General features: G+C 49.1%; 1 protein-coding gene across 8 annotated transcripts in view; it reads right to left on the bottom strand.

Annotated features, from left to right (window-relative positions):
- Positions 1–24,703, bottom strand: part of ATP11C (ATPase phospholipid transporting 11C) — a 57,622-nt gene extending 32,919 nt beyond the window's left edge. For 7 of the 8 annotated variants that reach the window (XM_030497468.1, XM_030497469.1, XM_030497466.1 and 4 more), the window contains exons 1-5: positions 24,453–24,703; positions 6,976–7,095; positions 5,161–5,250; positions 1,168–1,248; positions 73–180 (exon numbers count right to left, since the gene is read on the bottom strand). In XM_030497468.1, coding sequence (XP_030353328.1) covers positions 73–180; positions 1,168–1,248; positions 5,161–5,250; positions 6,976–7,095; positions 24,453–24,479 — 426 coding nt within the window. In that variant the 5' untranslated portion in view covers positions 24,480–24,703. Of the gene's footprint in view, positions 1–72; positions 181–1,167; positions 1,249–5,160; positions 5,251–6,975; positions 7,096–12,859; positions 12,955–24,452 lie in introns of those variants that run through there. The other variant, XM_030497472.1, reaches the window with a different exon arrangement.
- Positions 24,704–25,139: the final 436 nt, after the last annotated feature.

Below are 25,139 nucleotides of genomic sequence, written 5' to 3'. Positions count from 1 at the left end.
TCCTCACCACGCACCCTCGCGTTCCCATCGGCTTCAGCGATACCCACACACGAGTTCTCTGTGAACAGTTACCTTGATTTTTTCACTCTCCTTCTGCACTTGCTTTGCATTTTCCACAATGAAGACATTGCTTTTGTTCACTTCGTTGTCAGCTCTGTGCCTCAGCCAGTCCTCGTATCCCTAGGCACACAAACACAGGCGACACAAACTCGTAAGGAAGCAAGTAAACCAACACAAGAGGATGAGTAGGGATGGAGAGAGAGGGAGAGATTAAAACAATGAATACACCAAGCAGCCCTCAGACCTCCTTCGTGCGTGACAAAGCATCAACCGAAGTGGCTAAGACTGAATTGATTTATTTTAATAACTTCATATGGATATTTGACAGATTCAGAACAGATTAAAAATAACACACACAATCTATATGCAGTGCATGCAATGAGCAGCTCAACCACTGTAACATGTTGCTATTATTCTCAGTGTTGGCAAGAACAGGCTGATAATACGAATAATACACTTAGCACCCTGCAACTCTTCCCTATGGTAACGCAGGATGAGACTCTTCCTCTTCAGTCTTTAGTGAAAGAATGAAACATTCAGATTGGAAGCAGATGGGTTTTACTCTTGCTCTCCCTTTCTGACCCCTGCAGAAGAAACTTCTTTTATCATTCAATCCTCCTGCAGAGGATATTTTTAATGGCCCGCGTCCATATGATGGGAGGAAAAAGGGCTTTTAACACCACAAGATGAGGACACATATTTTCAGCAGCTGAGTGGTTGAACAGAAACTGTCCTTGCCATTTACCAACATGGGAGCAGAGCGTGGGCTACGTTTAGAGCATGGCTCTGCAAAGACTCAGAGAGTATTTCTAAACAGAGAGGAAAAATTCAGCAATAACCTTTACTGACCCTCACAGTTTGCTTACAACAGTACATACAGAGATGTTTCATGTTGCCAAAACAAGAGAGACCAATAACCACACTCAACTGGTGCTCTCAAGCTTCTCTTGAACAGCACCAGTATACATGTCTCACCCACTGAGAAGGGTTCACCAAACCTACCAGCCCATTTTGGTGACTTCAGAGTATATTCAAACACACACTCATGGTCTTCCTCTACCACAAGTCCCAAAGAGCATCTTCCTCTCCCCACACTGACACTGGTACCTGTTTGATAGCTGTGACAGTGATGACAAAGAAGAGAGGGAGGCCGCTTGTCACCGGGCTGGTCGGGGTGTCCACTATCACCTGCAGAGAGAAGAAATGTACTGCTGACAACTGGGTTTCAGGAAGCAGAAGCAGCAAAAACTCTGGTAACTGGGGAAAATGGTGTTCATCCCACTGGGGGTATGTCACAGCCCAGCAGAGGAGAAAGGGGCACGTGAGGACCATGCAGGCATCCCCAGGAGCGCTCTCCTCCACCTTCATCACCTCCTCCTGCAGACCATGCGATATCCTTGGGTGGGAAAAACCCTGTCAGAAGTAGCTTAAAACCTAAATTTGACCTTTCTCTAGTGGGAAACAAAAGCCTGGACGAATGGACTAATGACCATGGGCACCATAAAGGCACCATAAACACAAGTAATCAAAGTGTGGATGGCAACAAGCCTGCTCCCACCACGGGGTGTTCTGGAGACAACTGGGGCAGGGAAGGAGGATGGGGCAGACGCAGCAGCAATGAATGAGGTGAGAAACAGCCTCACTCTTTTGGGGCCACAAAAGGGCTGTTTCTCCTCTTCCAGTGAAAACAGGGAGTATCTGAACCCTAAAACACAGCTGGCTACGACAGGGGGGACAGTACCCTTTGTCTTGAACCATCAACACTCAGAGGGTAAAAACAACATGCATCAGCCCAAATGACCTATGAAATACACTGCAGAATGGAACCTGAATACTCAAGTAAAATAGAAATCCACACTTTGTCTTTAAGCTCTCCAATTTGGAGTTCAGAGCATGATTTAAGCACAGCGACTGCACAAGGGCCTTGGGGTAGATAGTTGGATCCTTCCTGAGCTCAGCGCGGCACCCAAGCAGCAAACCCAAGCTCCTTCATCATTAATTAAACCTTCAGGCTGCAGGTTCTGATTCTATCATGAGTTGGCCTGAAGGGTAAGAACAGCAGAACAGGTTCATAACTAGGAGAGAATAACGTAAGAGGAGCACAAGCTGCCCTCCTGCTCCCCCTTCCACACCAGGGCACATGAAGTTGGCCATTTTCCTGCTATCTCTGGAGAGGACGGGAGCACGAGAGGCAGATGGTGAGGGCTGTGACGAAAGGGAACCTCAGCAGAAAGGCTTTGTGTGCCCACAAAGGGGCTTTGTCTCCCTCCACTTGTTTGCGCTTCCCTGGCACGCTCACAAACAGCAGCATCTGTATGTGTCCTGTTTCAGGCTGCCCGTAAAAAGCTGTGCTAAGGACAGGGCTGCTCTTATCAGCTGGGAGGAACTACGTGGATTTTAACCCTATGAAATGCTGTACCCTGCAATATTACCCTGTGTTACTGAATCCAAAGCAAGAAGAGCTAGAAGATACTGAAGTGGAAGGAATACACCCCAAGAAGCAGCCAGGTAAGTGGTTAACTTAACTCTTAAGTGGTGTATAAGTATAAACCAAGATAAGCACAACAAATACTTCCAGGAACACAAAGCCCTGGCTCACTCAAGTTGGTGTAAAACATCTACAAACACAAAGTCTGGCAGAAACCAGACTTTGGAAGAACAACCTCAAGTGAGGATAGTGCCATGGACACAGTGAACACAGCACACGTAATGGCCACTCACAAGTGTGGCATCACTGAAGTTTAGGCCAGCCAGCCAAAAGTTATCGTGCAAAAACTGGACAGATCTTGGGAATACAAAAGGAACTTTAGCTTTTAGCTGAGAAGGGCAAGGAAGAGGACCTCCTGCTTCTGCACTGCAGAAGATGCAGTTGTATGTATTTGTTTAAACAATATGATTTGTATGCACACAAACATTGTTTTAGAGACATACGAGCACAAACATTAGATGAAGTCACTGGAATAACTCATTTATGTGTTTGGACACTGCATTCCCAGCACACCCCATGGCTGAATACTGCTCTTCCCCCTCATGGCTGGTGGAAAGCTGAGGGACACACAAGCAACAAGCCAGAACATCAAAGGCAGACTCCTTTGAAGCTATTTTTGAGCTGTTTCAGGACTTCAACAGCTCCGTTTGGATCCACTTAAAAGTGACAAAATCTTCTTGTTATTTAATAGTTTCTTCCTAACTCATTGTTTAGGAGACTGAAAAACAGAGTCCAGAAATCATCAGTCAAAAGGGACATTTTTCATTCCTGGCACCTCCTAAATTAGCTTACTGCTGTCAGCTTGGTCTGTCTACAAACACACTTGGACTACACTTACTCCAGACCAACCTTTTCCATCAGGAGCTTACCCTCAATTTCCTTGGAGTGTTGCAGTAGATGATCCAAAGCACTATGGTTAGTGCTTTGTCTTTGTTAGTGCACTATAGGTGTCTTATGTTTAATGCATGTACTTCCTCCCTCTCAAACAAGAGCTCCATTTGGAATCAAGGAGTAATAGCCATTTTGATAAAGGGTTTCAGCAGCAGGCAGAACAGATGCACCAGGCAACCCCTAAGCGCTGTGATACTTCTCATGCAGCACATAGAGCAATTCCATCAATTTAAAGATAAGCACCAACATTTAAGCTATAGATGCCATTTATCGAAGTACAACCCTTGCTATTTCAAGTGAATGGAGTGGCCTTGAGTGCTTTTTTTAAGGCAAGTGGCATGCCAGCACAATGAGCACCCGGGGGCAGTCGGTTACTCTATACGGCAGCAAGTGTATTAGTGCTGTCAGGTTGAGTTTGTTCAGTTGGGTTTGTTGTTTCTCTAATAGAGCATGAGGGTTGTTTCCTTATTTTAAAGGTGCCCACAGAATAAAACCAAGGAGGAAAAGCCAGGATCTTCTCACCCACAATAAACCTGTGCCTAAAATGGGCAAGAAGCTAAACTGCAACCAGTTTTGTGAGTATAAAACAAGAATATCCCATGTTCTTCATGGCCAGAGGGCCGACAGATAAAATGTAATACCACATCACTAAACGGCCAGCTACACAAAAAGGACATCCCGACTCCAGGGCACTGCTATGGTTCAAGGCAGATTACAAATTCAGCCTGACAAAATGGAGCAATGCCAGTGGAATCAGGAGATGGAGGCGAGCCAGATGATGCCGAGTAGATTGGCCTTTCGTGTGACACTGCCAGGAGGAGCCATCCACGGCCGTTATCCTGGGATCCCCCTTCTCTGCAGCAGCCACTGAAACGACTACAAATCATAGCTCTTTACTGTAAGGGTAGAACATTGTAGGCACTCATCTCTTAAACACGCAGCCTAGAAGAGAGTGATACCCCAGACATGAACCACCAAAACCCCAGAGAAGTCATCTAACAGCAGGCTGCTTGCAGTAGCCACACAGTGACATTTGATTTGCTGGGGTAGTGTTCTAATGCCTATTTTCAGCCTTAGAGCATGTTATCTGCTGAGCTCCAGGATTTAAAAGGTGAGTAAAGGCACTGCAGTGCTTCTCCCAAACTCCCTTCACCCCAATGCATTTTGACAGTATTCAGGTTTGCTCAGGATTTGCCACAAACCAAAGGCCACAAAGCAGAGCAGAAAAAGTTTGTCCATGTATAAAGCTTGCTATTTGGCCTGTGCAGAGCAGCTTCCTCAAGCTTCACCTTCCCAAAGCTCAAGCTACGCATTTTCTGAGTATAGCCTATCTCTCCTGCTTGCCTGGAAACTCATCGTAACTGAGATATCCAAATATCACATAACTTGGGAAAACACAGCAGAAGTAATAAAGGTGACCAAAAAACTAGATCTTAGTTCTGTAGCATCAAATGTATTGTCACCGGTTGCCTGATCTCAACAGTTAAAGAGTTATTATGTTTTTTTAATTGTTGTAGCAGTCAAAATCATCTCAGACAGGCCCCAATACTTCAATGGTTATTATGACTTGGTTGGTGTGCCACAATTATAACACAGCTTCCAACTAAAAAACCCCAAAACACCTCTTGTAAGCACCAGAGTCGGTTTTGAACCTCAGCTCTTGTTCGAGCTGTGCTTACCATCAGTACGTGAAGGAAACCCACCCCTGCCAAAGCTCTTACCTGCACGAGGAAGATGATGAGGAAGTAGAAGTTGGCAATTCTTCTAAACTGCTCGAAAAGGTTCTTCGGGAGGAAGTTCCAGAGGGTGTACTGTGGGGAGAGAGGGGGCTCACCAACAGACCAACACACTAGAGCTACAAAATGAGAGGTATCTGCACAGAATAGGAAAGGAGTTTGTCCTTTAACCCGGCGAGGAGCACCACAGCGAGCTGAGCAGCACCAGTGTGCTCCAGGCAAAGGTCCAGGTCCCTGCTTCAAAATCAGCAGCATGATGGATACCACCGAGATCCTGCTTCAGCTTCCAGCTCCAGCCCTCTCTGTTGGATCCTCAAACAGTTGGAAGCGTCTCACAGTTTTCTTTCTTTGCTTTAAAGCAGGCAACTATTTCCCTTTTGTCAAAATAACTCAAAGCACATGGTTGGAGCTGGTGAAGAGTAGAAGAAGATAAAACCAACAGCATCTGTTTCAGCAGACAACTTCTAGGTAGATCTGATTTCATGAAGAGGCAAAGCACAGTGCAGAGATTCCAAAAGCCATCTTAGAGTTGCTCTTCATTAAAAAAAGCCATGTTGCCCACGTAAATGTGTTATTAGATAGTGCTTCATTATCATTTTAAGAAGGCTGCTGAATCATTTGCTTTGGAGAACATGTGGAATTAAAGAACAAGGTGGAAAATAATGGGTCAAATATCTGATCTTTCAGTATGCCTCAAGCAATAATAAGCAGCCAAGCCTCAAGACCAGAGTCCACTTAATGACAAAAAGAGACTGGTCAGGTAAGAAGAGTCCATGCCCAGCAAATATAAATGGAAAAAAAGAGCAAGGACACAACATTCAAAAATAAATCAGGGTAGTAGTAAAATTAGTGTTAAAGCAAAGCATTGTCAGAGAGGGAACTGAAACGGGAAGGTGTCCTCTGAAGGACCCTCTTATGTGTGAGGGAAGCATCAATGGGAATGCTACACAAGTAAAACATAGTTAGACTTAAAACCTTTCCCCAGTATAAGCTGAGACAGCACAGACGTAAACACAAATAAGATTCAAGCTGCATAAAAAAAGAAAGGAAAAGGAAAAACCCCCTTACAGCTCAAGGACAGTGAAACCGAAGCCTCACTGTATGCTGAGCATCCTGAATCCTAAGCAACATAATCTGTATCCAGCTGTGTTGACAATATGGGATGCCACTTGTTTGATATTTTACTCAAATTGGCTTCAAATCTTTTGAAACAGCTTCATGAATGTCAGGGGGAGAAAAAAAGCTAAGCAGAAGGCAGATGGGTGTCATCGCAGCTCTCCACCATAAACAAAAGCTGCATTAATACTGTATGAATGTTTCCCCTTTCATCCAATGGGATAAACAGAGCATGGTTATTTCTGTCCTATCTCAAGAGGGAAAAAAACCCACGGAACAAAAAAATAAGAAAGAAGGCCATCGTATTTTTCTATCCATTTATAAAATATCATCCCCACTGCCTTCTGCAAATCTGAGTTGCTGTCGTCTCATGCTGTGTTACACTTAACCTTTCCTCTCTTCCCAAAGAGAATGCCAGAAGACATTTAAAAGGAAAACCCAAACCAAACAAAACCAACCCCCCAAACCCAATGTGTCCATGTGCTTTGCTCCCATTCAGCCTAAAAGAAAGGAACTCATACACCCCCCCACTGGGATTGATAGGAAAGAAGAAAGTCTAATAGAGAGGCTGGAGCTGTGGTGTTAGGTATGTACCAGGCTGCTCCACTTGCAAAGGGACCCTTACATCCATCCTTGAGGAATTCAGAGTTCCTAAATTGCTCTGGACAAGGGGATCAAGCTCACCTTGGAGGAGACGATCCTGTTGTCGCAGAACTTCTGTGCCACATATGCATCTGTTTCCGAAACCGGCCGGTGCCCGACCACCACGGTGCGTGTACCGACCCGCTTCTCTTCCCCAGCACACTGTGGGGCAACAGGAAAGGGAAAAATCAGCTTTTAGCTCAAAAAAAATTAGTCATATTTGTATTAATGGCTTCTAGGTGAATGCACCGTGTTGTTCATTGGAAATAAAGCACCTCAAAAGTTCACTTCACCGCCCCAGCAGAAGGACGGAGAACAGAGGCGCACGTAAGGCCATTGAGCAAAACCAACGCAACTCTGAGCCTGCAATCCAGGGTCCCCACCTCTGCTCAGCCACTGACACCCCCAGGACCACAGTCCATGCTACACCCCACCAGGACAGGTCACTGCTCACGTTCACTGTGCTCCTGCCCTATGTAGGGCAACTGATCATGGAATGGTTTCAGTTGGAAAGGACCTTAAAGATCATCTAGTTCCAACCCCCTGTGATGGGCAGGGACACCTTCCATGATGCCTGTACTTGCAGGCTGTGCCCATCTGCCAGGCAAGTTTTCCTTCTTGAAGGAGAATATAGCTTTACCAAACACTTTAAGTCATTAGGAACACAATTTATCTTCTTCACATCTCTTCCTAGATCCAACCTGCAGAGTCCTTCAGCCTTGGGTCTCTATACAGGCTTTAAACCTGGACTTCATGGGGTACAATGGAAACTGCACCCTCCTTTATGCTTACTCTCCCATCAAACCCTCAGGTCCACCCTATATGTCTCACTACCACAGTGGTGCACACACAGTAGAGTCTTAACTTTAAAACAGAGATACTTCTGCTATTTTAAGATCTCAGATAAAACCAGAACTAACAAAGCAGTTTCACATGTGGGGTGTCAGCAGCGCCTGCTTGCCATGCTGGGGTTTTGTTTTAAAGCAGAAGGAGATGTCACCAGTGAATGATAGCCTGGGCTTGCTGCTCTGCAGCACCAGGGGAAGGATGAGGGGAATTGCAGCAGAATAACCTCAGAGGGGTAGCAAAGTGGCTTTACAGGAGCCCATCACCATGGGCTCAGTTTCCATCAGCTTCCAGCACACTCAAGGCTCTCGGTGGATTGGAAAAGTCTATTTCGAAAAGCAACAAAACTGTGCAATAAGTTAAAAATCAGCTTTTCATTCTGTCCAGGTTCCACCTCGCATATAACAAATGTCCCTGCTGCAGATGCTCACAGCCAAGGGAGGAGAGCTGGCACCAGGAAGCCTTTTGCAAGGTCAAACTTAAAGTTACAAAGTGTGGTCTTAAAACACTTATAAATCACGGTCTGAGGCCAAACTAAAGTCTTCTTAGAGTTGTGGATTTTAGAACACAAGCAGGGAAGACCTTTGTCACCGCTCATGGTTCAAGGGCATTAGCAGACAACACGGCTGCTAAAGCACCAGCAACACCGGTCATACTCCAACTTAATAATTAATCTTCAACCCTAGAGCTTGTTTGCTTTGAAACCCCACCAGGGCAGGTGCCAAAAGTGCCAAATCCCTACTCCATGTCAGCTGCCCATCATGGGCTCAAGCCCTGGTGTGCCCTGGCTCTGGCTCAGCATCCTGGTTGTCCAAGGGCCCGTTGCAGGGAGCTTGTCAAGTGAAACCCAGCTAGAGAAAAGGTGCTCTGAAAAGAGCCATGCTGAGCACCAAGGCCTGGGAGTGATGCTGCTTGGGAAAGGGTAAAACACAAAAAGGAAAAGCCTAAACAAATTAAAAGGTAAAAATCTAAGCCAGCCCTATATATTGTACCTGGAGCAGCAGCAATTGAACGGATCCAGTTGCTCCAGGAGCAGGATCTGCCCAAAGGAAGCAGAACCTCTTCCTTCCCCCAGCTCCCCACCCATGTCTGCGGCACCTTTAATTAAAGCAGTGTTTTTACACCATGGTGTGCTGGCTACAGCCATCCTCAAACCTCCAGGGGATGATGCTTAGAGCAGAACAAAGCTTCTGGCACCCCTGTACTGTGTCCCTGCACCTCCTGGATGCAGAGCCTGCAGCAGCCAGGCTGCTCCCAACCCCACTGGGCACATCTGGCTCCCCAAACACAGATGAAGCACATCTGGCTCCCAGCTAGGGAATGCCACCAGCCTGGAACAGATCTCGCAGCCTCATCACTACCACCCGCAACAGCAAACAGCACATCTGAACTAGAAACTAGACCCAAAAAAGGTTCCCTGATGTATCTGCTGCACGATGGAGGTGGCAGCTATGGGTCTTGCCAACATGCACCCCAGGAGTGAAAGGCAGAGCGATTCATCCATGCCACAGCAGCGCCAGGAAGCAGAGACAGACTGTCCCCAAGCATGAAGTCCCTGTCACATCCCTGGGCAGGAGCTGGAGACAGGCATGCCTGGCGAGCATCCCTCCAGCATGGGAGGAAATGAGAGCTTCCCCTGCCACGCTGCCGGCAGGGCGGTGGGAAGGGTGAGGGTTTGCCAAACGCAGTCACTAACATGGGAGCAGCAGAGCTCTGGTTAAAGTGCTCCTGGGAAAACATACCCAGGGATTTACTCTGCAAGACTATCTGTAGTTAGCCATGGAAAACCTGGAGAGTGTGATACACAGAGCAGAAGAGAACTCAAATCCCAGGTGGTGTGTTCACAGAGTGAGCCCCACTGAGTTATCACCACCAGCTCCTAAGTGGGCTTTCACCCCCCAGCTCTCCTTCAGTTATGGATGTGGAGTTGTTGGAGCGAGGCCAGAGGAGGCCCCGGAGCTGCTGCGAGGGCTGGAGCAGCTCTGCTCTGGAGCCAGGCTGAGAGAGCTGGGCTGGGGCAGCCTGGAGAAGAGAAGGCTCCTGAAGGGGAGACCTTAGAGCAGCTCCAGTGCCTAAAGGGGCTCCAGGAAACCTGGAGAGGGGCTTTGGACAAGGGCCTGTAGGGACAGGCCAAGGGGAATGGCTTTAACCTGCCAGAGGGGAGACTGAAATGAGACATTAGGCAGAAGCTCTTCCCTGTGAGGGTGCTGAGGCGCTGGCACAGACTTTTCCCAGAGAAGCTGTGGCTGCCCCATCCCTGGCAGTGTTCAAGGCCAGGTGGGACACAGGGGCTTGGAGCAACCTGCTCTAGTGGAAGGTGTCCCTGCCCGTGGCAGGGGGTTGGGACTGGATGAGCTTTAAGGACCCTTCATCCCAAACCAGTCTGGGATTCTATGAAGCACATCCCACAAAGATGCACCGGGGCCCTCTGCGGTAGCAGCAGTCCTCACTCTCTGGTCTAACCAGACTCCCACCACCTCTCCTGGCATTTCATTTCCCATTCCCTCCACCATCACACAGCCACGCACAAGGTGCTGGCTCAGCTCAGCAATTAAAAGCTCTTACTTTGACAAGCCCATCTCCAACAGCTCGCCGGGCTGCTAATAGATTGCTAAGTCTTAATAACAGCTCTCAGCAGAGACCTAAGACGAGATTTAGGGAGTAACTGCCAGGCTTTGGGGAAAATTATAAACCATGCAGATTAGCAGGGAGAGGATTTAGATGACTTTTCCCAACTGCCTTTCATCAAAAAAATTAATTCCGATGGAAATAAAAAAGGAAGAAAATATTTCTTGGATATAATTCAAACAGCAGCCTCGTTGCCTGTGGGGTTTTATAAAGCCCACGGTCCACAGAGCGAGGGTCAGCTCGTGCAAGCAAAAGCCAGTTTCTTCTGCTGTTTAGAGCCAAGCCTGCCAAAAGGATTACTGGAGGAAAAAGGACTGTGTTCCCTCCATAGACACAGCATCACCTCCTTCTGCCTGAGCCACAGTGTTCACAGGAGCGCTGGGAGATCAGAGTGATCCATAGGGATGAGCGGTGTCAGACTGGCCACAGCGCTGGGACAGCATCCTCCCACCAAGCCATGAGGATTTGGGGTGCTGCTGGGTGCCCCAGTAACCCAGATGAACCCCTAACAGCACCCTAGGGGACACTACACACCCCAGGAATCAAGAGAAGGGAGATAAGGAGGTTGTTCTTGAGAACAGCCACTCTCCTGTCTGCATCACTTGAAGAACAGCCCCAAAGACATGGGTGCAGCATTTCAAGGTCCACTTCAGGGCTCCTGCTCCACTTCCCCAGCATCTAACCAAGCCCATCAGCGAGTCAGCCCTCAGCAGGGCATCCAAACCAGGTTCCCCCTGAAGGAGCTCAGCTGGAAGGTAACAGCCAGAGAGTGAAACACAAATGACAGGAGGTAAAGATCCAACACAGGAACATCTTGCCATGTTGGCAGCTCACCATCTATCCTCACTGCCCACCTCACGTAGGACCAACTACCCAGTCTGCAGTGATCAATAACAGCAGCATCACCACTGATGCAGGAGCACACAGCAGGGCAGAGTGCTGCTGTGCTACAGCCCTCCTCATGCCATGGAGAAACTCAGATACAGAACATATTCCTGCTCAATATCTCCATATAACCTAACCTTCCTGTGCTTTCAACTTGGTCTAAAGCTCACTTATTGCCTGAAGCAGCAGTTCTGAAAAGAGGGCATATGGGATAATGGCTGTTCTCCTACGTTGTCCACATTTAAAAAGCCCATTACGCACATCAATAGGCCAACTGAGGCTTGGCATTCTGGAACAAGCTTTTCCTTGAGGAGTTAGGAACAGTTATGATTTGAAGGGCACCAGACCAGGGCTATAAAAGCCCATGGATGCAACTAATGACCCAGCATCATTTATGACTTGAAGTTGTTGGAGCATAGAGATGGCAGAATTACATTCACAGCCCACAGCACTCCCCAGATTCTTTGCTTGAGCTTAGCAAACCTCCCTTCGTGCCTCTTTCCTCTCTCCATCTGTGCCCTTCTCCCACATGGATGTCCTGTACCAGCACAGCAGCTCCCGCCTGGAAAGGCTCCTCTTCTCCCACCCTCCCAAATTTCTGGGAATCCATCACAGAAGCATGTGCAGGACCTGACATTCGATAGAAGCTGCGAAACTGAGTAAAAATTAGCAAGCCTGGGTAAAAATTAATGGAGTTAGACTGAGTTCACCAGGAGAGGTGAACCTGTGCTCTGCAGCTGCTGCTGACAAGAAGCCTCTTGAAGTGGGCTATTTCTAGGGCAGCTACAAAACACAGGGTTTAATTATATCCTCCATATGGAAAACAAATGCCAGTGCTACCTGCTGGCCCCGTTTCCAGGAAAACAGTGGCAGAAAAAGACATATCCCCATCATTTCACTTACTACAGTTTCAGAAAGCACCAAAACCAGAGCTAACTAAGCAAAAGAAACTCTTTTCATGTTTGCTGGAGATATCTTCAAGCCACAAAGTAAACACTAAATAACCCAGAGGGAAAATAAGACCTAATACAAACCACAGGCATTTTAAAGAAGTCATCTGCTAAAACCAGAGATAATTATACAGTACAAGTGCAAAGCTCAAGCGTTTCAATGAAATCACAGCTTATATTAAATAGATGCAGGGGAAAGATTAAATCACATTACTCAGCTTAGAACTCGGGAATAGTTTAAAGCCAAATCACTCCTGTATTGTTCCATTTATGACAGAAGTAGTCGAGAAGACGACCTGGTTTACAAAAAAAGCCTGCAAAAATAACACCACCTCCAAAAACAGCCTGTTCCAGCTCCCGGTTCATTTAGTACAGAACCACCACTAAAAACACATCCACGATGCTAAAAAACCTCCATAAATTTACCATAACATCCCCAAACTGTCCCGGAAAAGTCTCTCCCAGCACAGTGACCTCATTGCCCAACCAGTATCTATTTAATTGAATTATATTCTTGCCAATGTTTCTATTACTCTTTGTCCTTAGTCATTTCTATGCAAGTACAAGTGATGCTTTGAGTAAAGGCTTAATGATTTAGCAGCTCGGACTATGCTTACCCACAGCGACCACATTTTTAGGCAGATGTCCTGATGTAGAAAGAGAATTCCATTGATTGGGATCAACCCCACTGCCCTCCCCTGCGGGAAAGGGTCGATAACACGCACAGTCCTCTGGGAAAAACCAACATTGCACTTAAAATACAAAGAGCCCATAGGTCCAAGAGAAAGGGCTGAACGTGAGCACAGCTCCAAGCTCATTTCCCACTGGAGGGGACTTTTGCTGCTCGTCTCTAAGCAGAAGAAACCCATGTGAGCCCCAGAAGAAACAGAACAACAAGCAAGAGCAAAGAGGAGCCATGGGAAAACCATAGCACAGTTTAGGATGGAAGAGACCTTAAAGCTCACCCAGTTCCAACCCCCTGCCATGGGCAGGGACACCTTCCACTAGAGCAGGTTGCTCCAAGCCCCTGTGTCCACCCTGGCCTTGAACACTGCCAGGGATGGGGCAGCCACAGCTTTTCTAGGATCAATAAAAGAAAGGATCAAGGACCAATGCTTTGTTTTTTAAACCATGGTCAATACATGACACGGTTCAACACCCAGACCTCATCCCTGGTCCCCACTGGAGATAACAACATGATGCACCAACGACGTGCTCTAGCAGAGCATCATCGACCCAGACTGCACCATCCTTAATCCAAGCCAAAGTGTGTCCAGCAACCTAAGTGGCCCTGGCCAGAGCCTGTCCCTATGTCCCCTCTGTCCCAAGGACGTGCTGCCCCACCACATGGCTTGCAGGAAAGTCACCTTCACCAAGGATGATGGGCTGGAGAACAGCAGAGCCCAATCAGCCTGAGTTTCCTGGAAAAGCTGAGTTGGACAAATAAAGGCACTGATAAAAGCAGAGACAGACAGGGCAGGGCAGGGGAACAGGGGAAAGGGCTACTTAAAAGATTTAAGAAGGGTGGAGAGAGGAAATACAAGTTTTTTTTCCCCAGATAAAACATTTACAGCAGGGTCCAGCCCTCTCCTTACGGATCACAGCTTCCGTTTGCAGAAAGTCAGGTTCACATATGATGCAGACAGCCAACCCCAGACCAAAGCCAGCAGCCATCCGCTGGGATAGCATCACCTCAGTGCTGCTGGTTTATGGGAAATCTCTTGCTCCTGCTTCAAACCATCCAACCTCTGGAAGTTTTCAGGACCTCAACTCTTTTTTTCCCCCCTTTGCTCATCTTGGAATACAGGCAGAGTATTTTTATTCTTGGCAGTCCAAAGGAAAAGTCTGACCAGCACGCTGCCAGCATTTAGAATTCAGGCTCATAGGAACACTTCAGACTCGAGAACTGAAAAAGGACATTGAACAAGAGCCAAATGTTTTGCAGAGGTCACAAAGCAAATACAACAAGGTCTTCCCATCTTCAAACCTTTTGCTCCCTCCTTTCCCCAGCTCAAGCTGTGCGCATATGTCTGCTCATCGGCAGCTACTTTAGCAGGGCACAAGCTCTGCAGAGCACTGATTTGCCCTGGCAAAAGCCAAAATAAGAGCAAAATGGAAAAAAACCCTCCAAGTTTGTAATCGTCCAGCTTGCACCAGCCAGCAGAGCTGTAATTTGATGGTTTTCCCATTGCCTTCTGGTCCTCCAAAGCCTGAGCTCTTCAGTTATGGAAACAAAAACCTACCCTAAATACCACGTTCTACATCCCAGCCCAGCCAGGCTTTACTCTGACCTCTGCCACCTACAAGCATTTTGCCCCTTTTTAAGTTTTCCCATCATTTCAGAGCCAGCCTGCTGACTGACCAGGAAGGAGCCCATTTCCCAGAGCAGTTTCCTCCCTTTCCCTAGGGAAGCAAGGATGCCCACCTATGGGGCAGAGGCTGCAGACCCCCTGCCAGGGTGTCCATCACTGCAGCAGCCCGGAAGCAAGGGGTGGTACCCAGGGCTGCCCAGCCTGCATCCCGCCAGGTCAAGCTTTCCCCAGGGAGGATGTCCTATTTCCTACACACCAGCCACCCAGAGGGATGGGAGGGCAGGTCCAGGCATCACGGGGTGATCATCACCAGTACTTCAATGGGTACCCAAGGTCCCAGCCCCCATGTTCAGATGAAGTTTCTCAACTCTAAAAAACCCCAAAAGCTGTGGTTTTCTAACCCTCCCCTTGCTCTACTGCAGAGAAATGTCTTTACAGAAGTAGCAAGAGATAAAAGGGGGAAGAGAAGGAGAAATCACCCACTTCACCCCTTGCTCCACAGCCAAAACTCAGCCTCAGACCTCACTGGGAGCATTTTCATCTCCGGATACTGTAGTAACCAGCAGTTTTACCCATGGGGCTGCAAGCACAGTTACACAAGGATACTGAATCAGTGGAACCCACCCAGTCAGGACAGAAATCCTCAACATGTGGCCTAGAACTGTTTATCTTCAGGAAATCCTTTTGGCTCATGTTCCTGCCAGGCTGGGTGAAGTGGCTGCAGAAGATCCCAGTGAAGCACAGCCTGCCTGAGCATCCGCACTGAGCAACACCAGCACTGCGTTTTGCAGTGGGAAGGAAATCCACTTATCCACAGGGACATGGAGACAAGGTCTGAGACAGCCCTGGGATGCTGGGCTTGGTGCTGGAGGGGTTTTGGTGTGGTCCATCAGCTGCAGAACAGGGCAACATCCCAGGAGATGACTCACAGCCATTCCCATCCCATCCACTGCTTTCCTTAGACAGACACTGGGATGAGGGCATTCCTACTCTCACAGCTACCAAAACAAGCTCCTTCATCCAACATTTCCTCTCTCTGCACATCTGATCTTCCCACCCTGCACTTACTGGAATGGTACTTGTCAAGAGGAAAGTCCCACTTCCATCCATTCAACTGCCCTGGAGTAAACCACCCTGCAGAAAAAAATGTCTTCATGATATGGTTTAGTGGTAGACTTGGCAGTGCTGGGGTAAAGGTTGGGCTTGATGATCTTAAAGGTCTTTTACAACGTGGTTGTTTCTATGTGCTCCACAGTATTGATGTGGCTGATAAAAGGATGACAACCCTCTGGGTATCACAGCTAATTCTACTGCACTCCCTCAGCAAACATGTATGAGAAAAGGTGAGCTGGAAGGAAAGGGAAAAAGAATAAGAATTAAACAAATAAGAATAAAACCCATCCACAACATAGAGTGAACAAAACTGGCATGCAAAACACTACCAAAAATAATAAATCCACCAATATTGCATTTTAAGCTTGGCTTTGCAGCCCATGTAAAAGCAGAGCTGCTCTGAGCAGATGCCCCCTGTGCAGCCCCAATGCAGCACTCAGGGCATTACAGCACCCCGGTCTCTACAGACAGCTTGGCTTTGTGTGAACACTAGGAAGCAATTCCACAGAAATCACCCTAAAAGGTGGCAGGGCTGCTCAAAGTGGATTTTATGTTTTCCCTACATTTAATTGCCCAGCAGTGAGATTTTATAATGATTTTTCCCCCGTTAAGCCAATTGAGACTCAGGCGATGAAGCCCAGCATCACTGCAGCCTGGTGGTGCTTGATTTTTATTACTGCAGAAAAGATCTTGGATTGCAATACCAAAGAAAGGGGAAAAAAAGCTTCAAGTTGTCTAGTCTGGCCTGTTGCACATCTTACTCCGCTCTTTTAGAGCCTTTACAAGACAAATAGCATCCCTCTGGTTTGCAAATCAGTGCCTCTGCCACAATACCGCAAACAAATTACATCTACCAAGCGAGTGTTACCTCTGCTTCCTGCTTTAATAGCTTTATATCATCTTATGAAGGTGTACAGCACACTTTAAGATAGGCCAGACATAAAAACTGCTTGCTGACCCTTTGAAAATACACAGCTAGAAATTACAAAGCCCAAGGGCCCTTTCACCTATAGATGCTGCAAAATTCAATTGAAATCACAATGGAAAAGCACACAGCAAAGCATTACTCATCCAAGGCCACAAAGGAGGTTGACAGGAAACTTGTTTGAGTTGTGAAAAACACCAAGGAGCCCGATCTGCTCTCAAAATACCTGGCTATGAGAGCCTGGCGGGTGCTCATCCCTCCTTTCTGCTGCAGGAGGAGAGGAAAAAGCCCTTTACAAACAGCCGGACCAAAACTAAGTGCATTAGGCTTTCATTAAGGAGAGCAGGACAAATGTCTCTGAACAACAACCCCTATCCATTAGAGCTGGATGTCTAGAGCAGGCATGCCTTTAGATTAAACTGGCTTCAGTTAGAATTCCACCTCAAACTGAATGACTAAAGTTCTGGGAATCTACAAATAGTCCCGGATTTTGGCTACGCTTAAGAGCCCACATACAAAAATATATATTTAATGCACCTATATATACTGCATATATACATATTTAATGCCTACATATTGTATACATGTATATTTAATGCATATATATATTGAAGTCACTGCAGCCTCCGGGCAGAACAGGCTTTTCCTGACCCAGCAGCCAGGCAGGCGCTGGGAAAGGGCAGGAGACCTTTTAAAGCGGGGAAGTTTCACTGTTTCCCCAGGCTAAGAGTTAGTAAACCAAGCTTAAAACAGCTTGCCACTTACTGCCCATCCCCTGCAGTACCAGCATCACTTCTACCATGTCAGGATGATGGCAATCCACGCAACAGCCCCATGCACGAGTCTTGGAGAGAAGCTTATTGCAAAAAGCCAACTCCTAAGTGCCCAAATCAAATGGTAACCAAGTAGTGAACAAGTCACTGGTGGGATGTTGGATAATTCAAAGTAATTCAGCAAGCTGCAGTGTGATGGTTACAGTGAAAGCAGCCAGGGCTGCCTTGTGGTTGCAGAGCCAGCCTGTAGAAAGGGCGCAGGAGACACAGGAGAACAAAATTACGGGAGAGAGATGATTATAATAATGAAAAAAGAATAGAAATGGCTTATAGTCATCAGCAACATGAGCAGCAGTGTCCCTGTCACCTATATCCAACGAATAGAACACGCTTTCTGACCAGCACAGTGTCCCTAAAGGGGAAGACACAGTCTGAGCACAGCACTTCCACCAACGTGTCCTTCACACAGCATCACTGCTAACAACCACCCAGCAGTGTGAGGCTCCTGAACGCAGTGGTTCATCACCAACAGGCAGCAAAGATCCCAGCACCCCAAGCTGCTGGGATCAGCCTCTGCATGGTCCCACCAGCCAGAGAAAACCGCAAAGCTCCAAGTGAATGAGGGGAAACACTAAAACCCACTGAACTTCAGTATCACTTGGTGTTAAAGTAGGAAAAAATACTCTTGTTTACTTGCAAGAGATGAAGGAGCTGGGGAGGCTGCGGGAGATGAACAGCAGAATGGTTTGTGTTGGAAGGGACCTCAAAGCTCACCCAGTTCCAACCCCTGCCATGGGCAGGGACACCTTCCACTAGAGCAGGTTGCTCCAAGCCCCTGTGTCCAACCTGGCCTTGAACACTGCCAGGGATGGGGCAGCCACAGCTTCTCTGGGCACCCTGTGCCAGTGCCTCAGCACCCTCACAGGGAAGAGCTTCTGCCTCAGAGCTCATCTCAGTCTCCCCTCTGGCAGGTTAAAGCCATTCCCCTTGGCCTGCCCCTATAGGCCCTTGTCCAAAGCCCCTCTCCAGGTTTCCTGGAGCCCCTTTAGGCACTGGAGCTGCTCTAAGGTCTCCCCTTAAGGGGCCTTCTCTTCTCCAGGCTGAACAGATGATGATGGGATGGGCGATAAGAAGATTTCAGTCTAAACCCATAGGTGTTTTCTAAGCTCACCATGGGATAGCCTGTCCCAGCACACGGCAAGAGCAGCCGCCTGCTCCTACCACAGCCTAACCTACTCCCCAGGCAGGGCTCGGTAGGGGCAGAAGGCACCAAAGCCACCATCCAAGCTGGGAAACTCACCCAAGAAAACCTCCTCTCTGCCCTCCAGCCCCAGCACCCACCTCCTACACACAGCTAAATACATAGAGGAAACTCCCTTGGAAAACCCCAAGCAAATGCTGTCAGGGCAGGGCAAACGGGTTAACAGTGCACTCAGCCACCCCGTGCCCACGTTCCTTGTCCACCCCACAAGGACAGTGGGTTAACATCCCTCAAGGAGACACAAAGTCCCACACCATGAGGAATTAGCAGCCAAATGATGCTTTTCTGTTCCACATCTCTCCTGAATAGATGCAAGAAGTGTAGGTACCAGAGGAGGAGGATGCTCACATGGACCCAACCTGCATCACTGCAAACTTGGTCACTGGCAGAACAACAACTAACTTTGGTGTGAAGGTTCCTCCTGGCTTACAGATTCTATTAACACTCTCCTGCAGCTTTGCTGCTAACTAGTATTAACACAGAAACCTCTCCCCTCCAGAGGACATCAACGGTCGCAGCCAGAAAGCGGCAGTTTTACTCAGAAAGGAAGTGCATAAACCAAAGGCAACAGGATGAAATTAGAGGCAAAGCTGAAAAGCTTGCTATTAATAGCCAGCCTGTTTGCTTTTACAGTTTTGATTGTTAAAAGCAGATTGCCATGCCTCCAGCTGCAGCTCCAGTCAGATCCACTCCAGACCTTCCCCACACAGCCCAGACTATCATTATTACTGTTATATTCAACTGGAGACACACATGATGCTGAGTGAAGGATAAAATACAGCCTCGAGACAAGTGTTTCTCCCCACTGAGAAGTTTCTGCACACCACAGGTTTAACTGGCAGCCCCATTCCCCATTAATGTTTGACCAGCGCTCTCCAGTCTCCCCTTAGTGATTCACAACCTCTCCAAACTTTAACTACACACATGAATTTTTCATGCAGCTGCTTGTCCAAAGCTGGGAGGGGTTTTTTTGTTTGATTTTTATGTATTTATAGCCAAATGGTTGAGCTATTTCTGGGAATAAGGCTACGGTTAGGGCACTGCTGTGAAAGGTTAAAGAGAAATGGGTACAGGGATCTGAGAAACTCCCATAGAACGGTTAGGGTTGGAAAGGACCTTAAGATCACCCGGTTCCAACCCCCATGTCCCTATTTTCCAGGGTAGGGGCATCCATAAGAGATTGCAGCAGTGGGAAAGGGCCTTTTGCAGCTCCAGATTCCCCATTTGAGCCTCCATTGTCTCTGTGGTCAAGCATGAGCTGCTAAAGGGGAATTGGCCCTTATCAGGTTAAATACACATTATAAATTCCAGCAACAGCCATGAAACAAAGTCACCCCATTAAAATCCACACAGTTTGGAAGCAGAACGGAGACCCCCCAACCCCAAACTTTGCTGCTGCTGCAGGTTTTGGTCACATTAATGGAAGCAAAATGCTTCTGGTGGAAGTTGGAGCCAGGTACAAGGTATTTGACATGGAGACTCGCTCTCAAGGTGTTAATATAGCTAGAGTGGGGGGGGAAAAGGCAATTTTCATGGTTCCAACTCCTACCTATGCTCTTCTTTCTTATTAGAATGGGAACTGCAGTCACACACTGGTATGTTTGGTTCACACTCTCTAAAAAAGGCGAGCGTGAAAGAAAATCACAGATGTGCTCCGGGTCCTAAAATAGACTTTATTACACATTTGCTGCAAAAACCAGAGACGGGAGTGTAAACCAGCATCCTCCACCCCACGCTCAGACATCTCCCACATCGCTCCTGGCAGGCAGCCCCTGGGGCTCTCCCACTGCCCCTGCCCCTCCTCACCCACTCCCCAAAGCCAGTGGGGAGTTTATTTCCCTTCTAAAAAGGGACTTTGGGCCATCTGAATGGGTCACAACGGGGGTATTTTCCTGCAGAGCACTAGTAGGACATGCCCCACAGGGCTCCACTCCTTCCCAGGCTTGAATCACCTCCCCAACCTCCGGTACACACCTCCTGAGTCAACGCACGCCTTCTCAGAGACCTTCTTCCTGCCTCTGTTCCTCCCCAAGGCTTTGGGGCCAGCAGGTTGTGCTGCCCCATCCCTGGCAGTGTTCAAGGCCAGGTTGGACACAGGGGCTTGGAGCAACCTGCTCTAGTGGAAGGTGTCCCTGCCTGTGGCAGGGGGTTGGAACTGGATGAGCTTTAAGGTCCCTTCCAACACAAACCATCCTATGACACAAGGGGACAAACCACCATGTGCTGGTCCTGCCATTGGCTCTGCCTGTGGTGAGACATCCTCACCTAAATCCCACTCCTCAGCAGCACCAGCCTTTCTCCCCCGATATGTAAGGATGGGGGAACTACAGGCAGGGTTTGCAGAACCACAGCAAAACCTAAACAGAGCCCTAAATCCCTGCACCAGGCACCACTTATGCACACATAAGCCCTCATCCGTGGGGACAGGATCAGTCTCCCACAGCTTTGGGAAGGGAAAGGATTTGGAAAGGAGATTTGTGACACTCGGAAGGACTTCAATGAGAGAAACCCTTCCCTGCTGTTGGCAGAACACCAGCGGCACAGCGGGCACAGCCGGGGGATGCAGAGCAAGGGGAGCCTGGCTGGGACCCCCCCATGAGTGATATTATAGCCAGCCTTGAGTGCCCGTCCCTGCAACCCTGCCCCGGGGTGGTTCACACACTGGTTTTTACATTAGATAAAACAAGCCCCAGATGGAAAAGCTCCAAGTGAAAGCAGCACCGAGCATGCAAATTAGGAGTAACGGTTACAAAGGTTTTAGGGCTGCACAAAGCAAACCCCCTGTGCTTTCCTTACTGTCCCTCTGCCAGTGTGTTCCAGTGGGGACATCAAGGGACAGGTCCTGACCCAGAGAAGCTGCCAAGCCCCAGCAAAGGACCCCACATAGCCCCATAACCAACTCAGGGGTACCCCCATTGCTGAAGACCCCAGGAGACCAGCAAAGGGAACATCATTACAACAAGGTAAAGGCACCAAGTCACAACGCAGGTCCAGCTCAGGGACAAGCACTGTGTGCCCATCTAAGAGGCATCTTCTTTCCTTCAACATCAAGCAATGTTCTTGAGAGTAAGCAGCTCACAACCAGCCCAGCACTTGCTAAACACCAGGGATTTACCAGGGCACAGGCTGCAAAGAGGATCAGGCCCCAGGGTATTTAATTAAAAGGGAATAACACAACAACAGGCCTGTTATTCACTGCACAAACACACAGAACAATTTTTGCTCCCAATTATGGACTGCTTGTTGCTTTCTTACTTACCCTGGGTTTTAAACAAGAGGAGGAAAATACCAGAGCAAGGATCACAGACGCAAAGAGACCCGGGTGGGATGCTCAGCAAGCACCGGGTACCCCAAGAGGAGGGGCAGCACCCATGCGTGCTCCCCAGCCTTCCTGCACTGTGAGCAGGGCGACAGCTTAAACACAAGCTAAAAGAGGGGAAAGAACTGAAAACAACAGGGACATCAGCAACTTTTCTTCCTGTGTTTCTCACTTAGTTCTCCCAGCAGCTGGATCGGCACCAGCAGAGCTGCGGTCCCATGGATGCAGACAGCCCTACCTCTGGAAAAACCCAGGAGAAGCCATTAAGGGAAAACAAGCACATTGTCTTTGAGGCATGACTCAGGGACCAGCAGTTCCCAGGTGCCTGCCAAGCGAGGCTGGAAGTGGGTAGCGCTGGCCCCAAGTCCTACACAAGGAGACGGACCCAAACTCCTGGTCGCCAACACACTTTGCTACTCTACTGCCCACAAACAGCCGTACAAGGAGCATGAGACTAAAAATAAGACTCCGGTAGGAGAATCCATTCCCAATAAAGAATTAAAGTTGTATTTCCAAGTTGACAGTGTGTCCTGAAAGTGGATTATCTGTGGCAATTCAATCCCGCCTCCCCGCAGCGATCCCAGCCCCGCTCTTCTTTCAGCAGGGATGATTTCAGTGGTGTAAATTGAAGTTCAGAATCCAATTTGTTTCTGCAGAGAGCACCAGGCTGTATCCCTGAGTAGCAAAGCAGCCCCTTATACACCACTCTGCCCTTCTTGCTTGTTTTACCACCCCCTTTCATACTCTATCCAGGATAAGAAGTTTACGGGAGGGAGAAATGGAGCCACATAACAGTCATGTTGATAGGGTAAAGCATATTCATCATGCCTAAGCTGTGAAATACATCTGAAAACAGGGTTTAATATCCATTGGTATTTGAGCCTCTGACAGAGACCACATAGCGAGGAGGTGACAATGTTAGTCTGAGTAGCCCTATGGGATCTTAAGTGTCAGATAAACTGCAGCCTTTAGTAACAGAGAATCATAGAATCACAGGCTGGTTTGGGTTGAAGGGACCTCAAAGCTCATCCAGTTCCAACCCCCTGCCATGGGCAGGGACACCTTCCACTGGACCAGGTTGCTCCAAGCCCCTGTGTCCAAGCTGGCCTTGAACACTGCCAGGGATGGGGCAGCCGCAACTGCAGTGGCAATGCCATTGCCAAAAGATGAGCATCACTTGAAGCCCTGTGCTACCCATCTGGATCAACACCATGGGTTCTCCTCTCCTCCACGGAGCAGGAGGAGGGATCCAAACCTCCTGGCAGACCCTGCAGGGCTGGGGACAGGGCAGAGCCACTGTAGCATGGTGGGAGCTGCTATATGCTGGGGGACCCGTGCCACCTGCACCAGCTTGATAACAAACACAGCTCAACGCTGCTCAAACACTGCTCTCAAAGCCAGTATGTGGAAAACAATGTCCAAAACCTCACAACACCACATTTAGCTGAACTCAGTGGAGATGCTCCATAGCCCAAACACCTCCTAGGGTAGGAAGCACAGAACACAAGGCAGAGCTAAACTCAAAGCCATCGAAGTCAGAAACGCAGGGCGCTGAGATCATACCCCTTTGTCCCCAGGGCTGCAAAACAGTATCTACAGTAGGTGCATTCTCCACAGGGCTAACCCAAAGCCTGCAACAGAAACACAACCTACAAATGGGAAAACTAACCAGTTCTTCCCCCTAAACCGCTGCAAACTTAAGGAAGAGATTAGAGCCCCTTGTGCAGAAAGCCTGGAAATCCAGCCCAAATAGCTCACTCCAAACCAAACACGGATATGGGACTCCATCTCCCAGGGGTTCTGGCCTTGCAGGCAGAGCCCATTATTCTGGCAGGTAACGGGGTGCCAAGAGGTGCAATGTGCCTCAGGGAACAGCTCCTGAACCTCCATGGGTGCATTCGCTGCTCTAACACCACACGCCTGGTGCATAAACTCCAGGAACTTTGCGAACCACGCGCTGCACAATAAATGACACCACTAAATAAACAGGAGCTCCTGAAAGAGATGTTAAAACACTGGTTTTACCGCACTTGCTGTGGAAAGGGAAAAAATGAGTAATTACAGAGTTCAGGCCAAGCAATGAGGTCACGGTGAAATCTCCGAGTCGCTTATGTGGCACCGGGAAGGGTTTTAAGGTATCTGGGGACACGAAGCGGGTGGGAAAGCAGCGGGAAGCACCCTTCTCGGTGCCCTGCATCCCACTAGGATAAACCCGCGGGTTGGGTTCGTGTTTCCAGGGACCGGGACGTGCCCTCCTGTCGGTTTTGGGGTGGGAAATTAACGAACACGGCTTGAACACTGACAGCAACAGCAAGTTCCCGGTTGGAGCCGCAGCGCGGCGGGGCCCTACCCGGGGGTTCCCCTGCGGCTCCCCACCGGCAGCGCTGCGCCCCGACCCCCCCCGCACGCCGGGAAAACCTCCTCTAAACGGGAAATAACACCGGGAAATAACAGCAGTAACAGCGAACTCCTCCCGCCCGGCCCCGCCGCCCCGGCCCCGCACTCACCAGGCGGCTGAGGCTGCGGCGGAGCATCGCGGCAGCGCCCGGCCCCGCCGCCCTCACCGCCGCATCGCCCTGCGCGGCCCCGCTCGGTCCATGTCGGCGGGGCCCCGCCGCGCTGCACCGCGCTGCACCGCACCGCGCCGCACGGCAAAGCCCGGCACGGAACGGAACGGCTCCGCTCGGCTCGGCCCGGCCCCGCTGGCGGCACTTCCCCCGCGCCCCGCTTTTGTCCCGCCGCCGCCCGCCCCGGAGCAGGCTGGGAGCTGTAGTGCGGGACGGGGCCGGCGGGGGGAGCCCGCACAGCCCCCCGGGGCTCGTCCTGCGGATGGAGGCAGCGGCAGCCCGGCGGCAGCGCCGTGTCAGACCGCGCTGCCCGCCCCCCCGAGCCACGGCTGGGCACGGTTTGGTCCTTAACGCTGTGTCACGGGCCTCCGAATAACGCTCTGGCACAAAAGCGCAGCCGCTGCCGTGATGCTCGAGCATCACAAGCACCTTGGAGCTCTTCCCCCGAGTCGTGACTGACCAGGGAAGGTGTTTTTCCCACCCCCGGCAAACTCTTCCCAGGAGGCTCCATGCACATCCCCAGGAGCACAGCATTAAGTGGCTAAAGCTGCCAACCAGCAAGTCCAGCCTCGGTCCTGGGGCAGCTTTGCAACGCCTGGGCATAGAACTGACCAGTTTTCCCCAGCA

The sequence above is a fragment of the Strigops habroptila genome, chromosome 9, assembly GCF_004027225.2.
Source record: "Strigops habroptila isolate Jane chromosome 9, bStrHab1.2.pri, whole genome shotgun sequence".
Taxonomy (NCBI): Eukaryota; Metazoa; Chordata; class Aves; order Psittaciformes; family Psittacidae; genus Strigops; species Strigops habroptila.
This window is presented reverse-complemented; position numbering and strand designations above follow the sequence as displayed.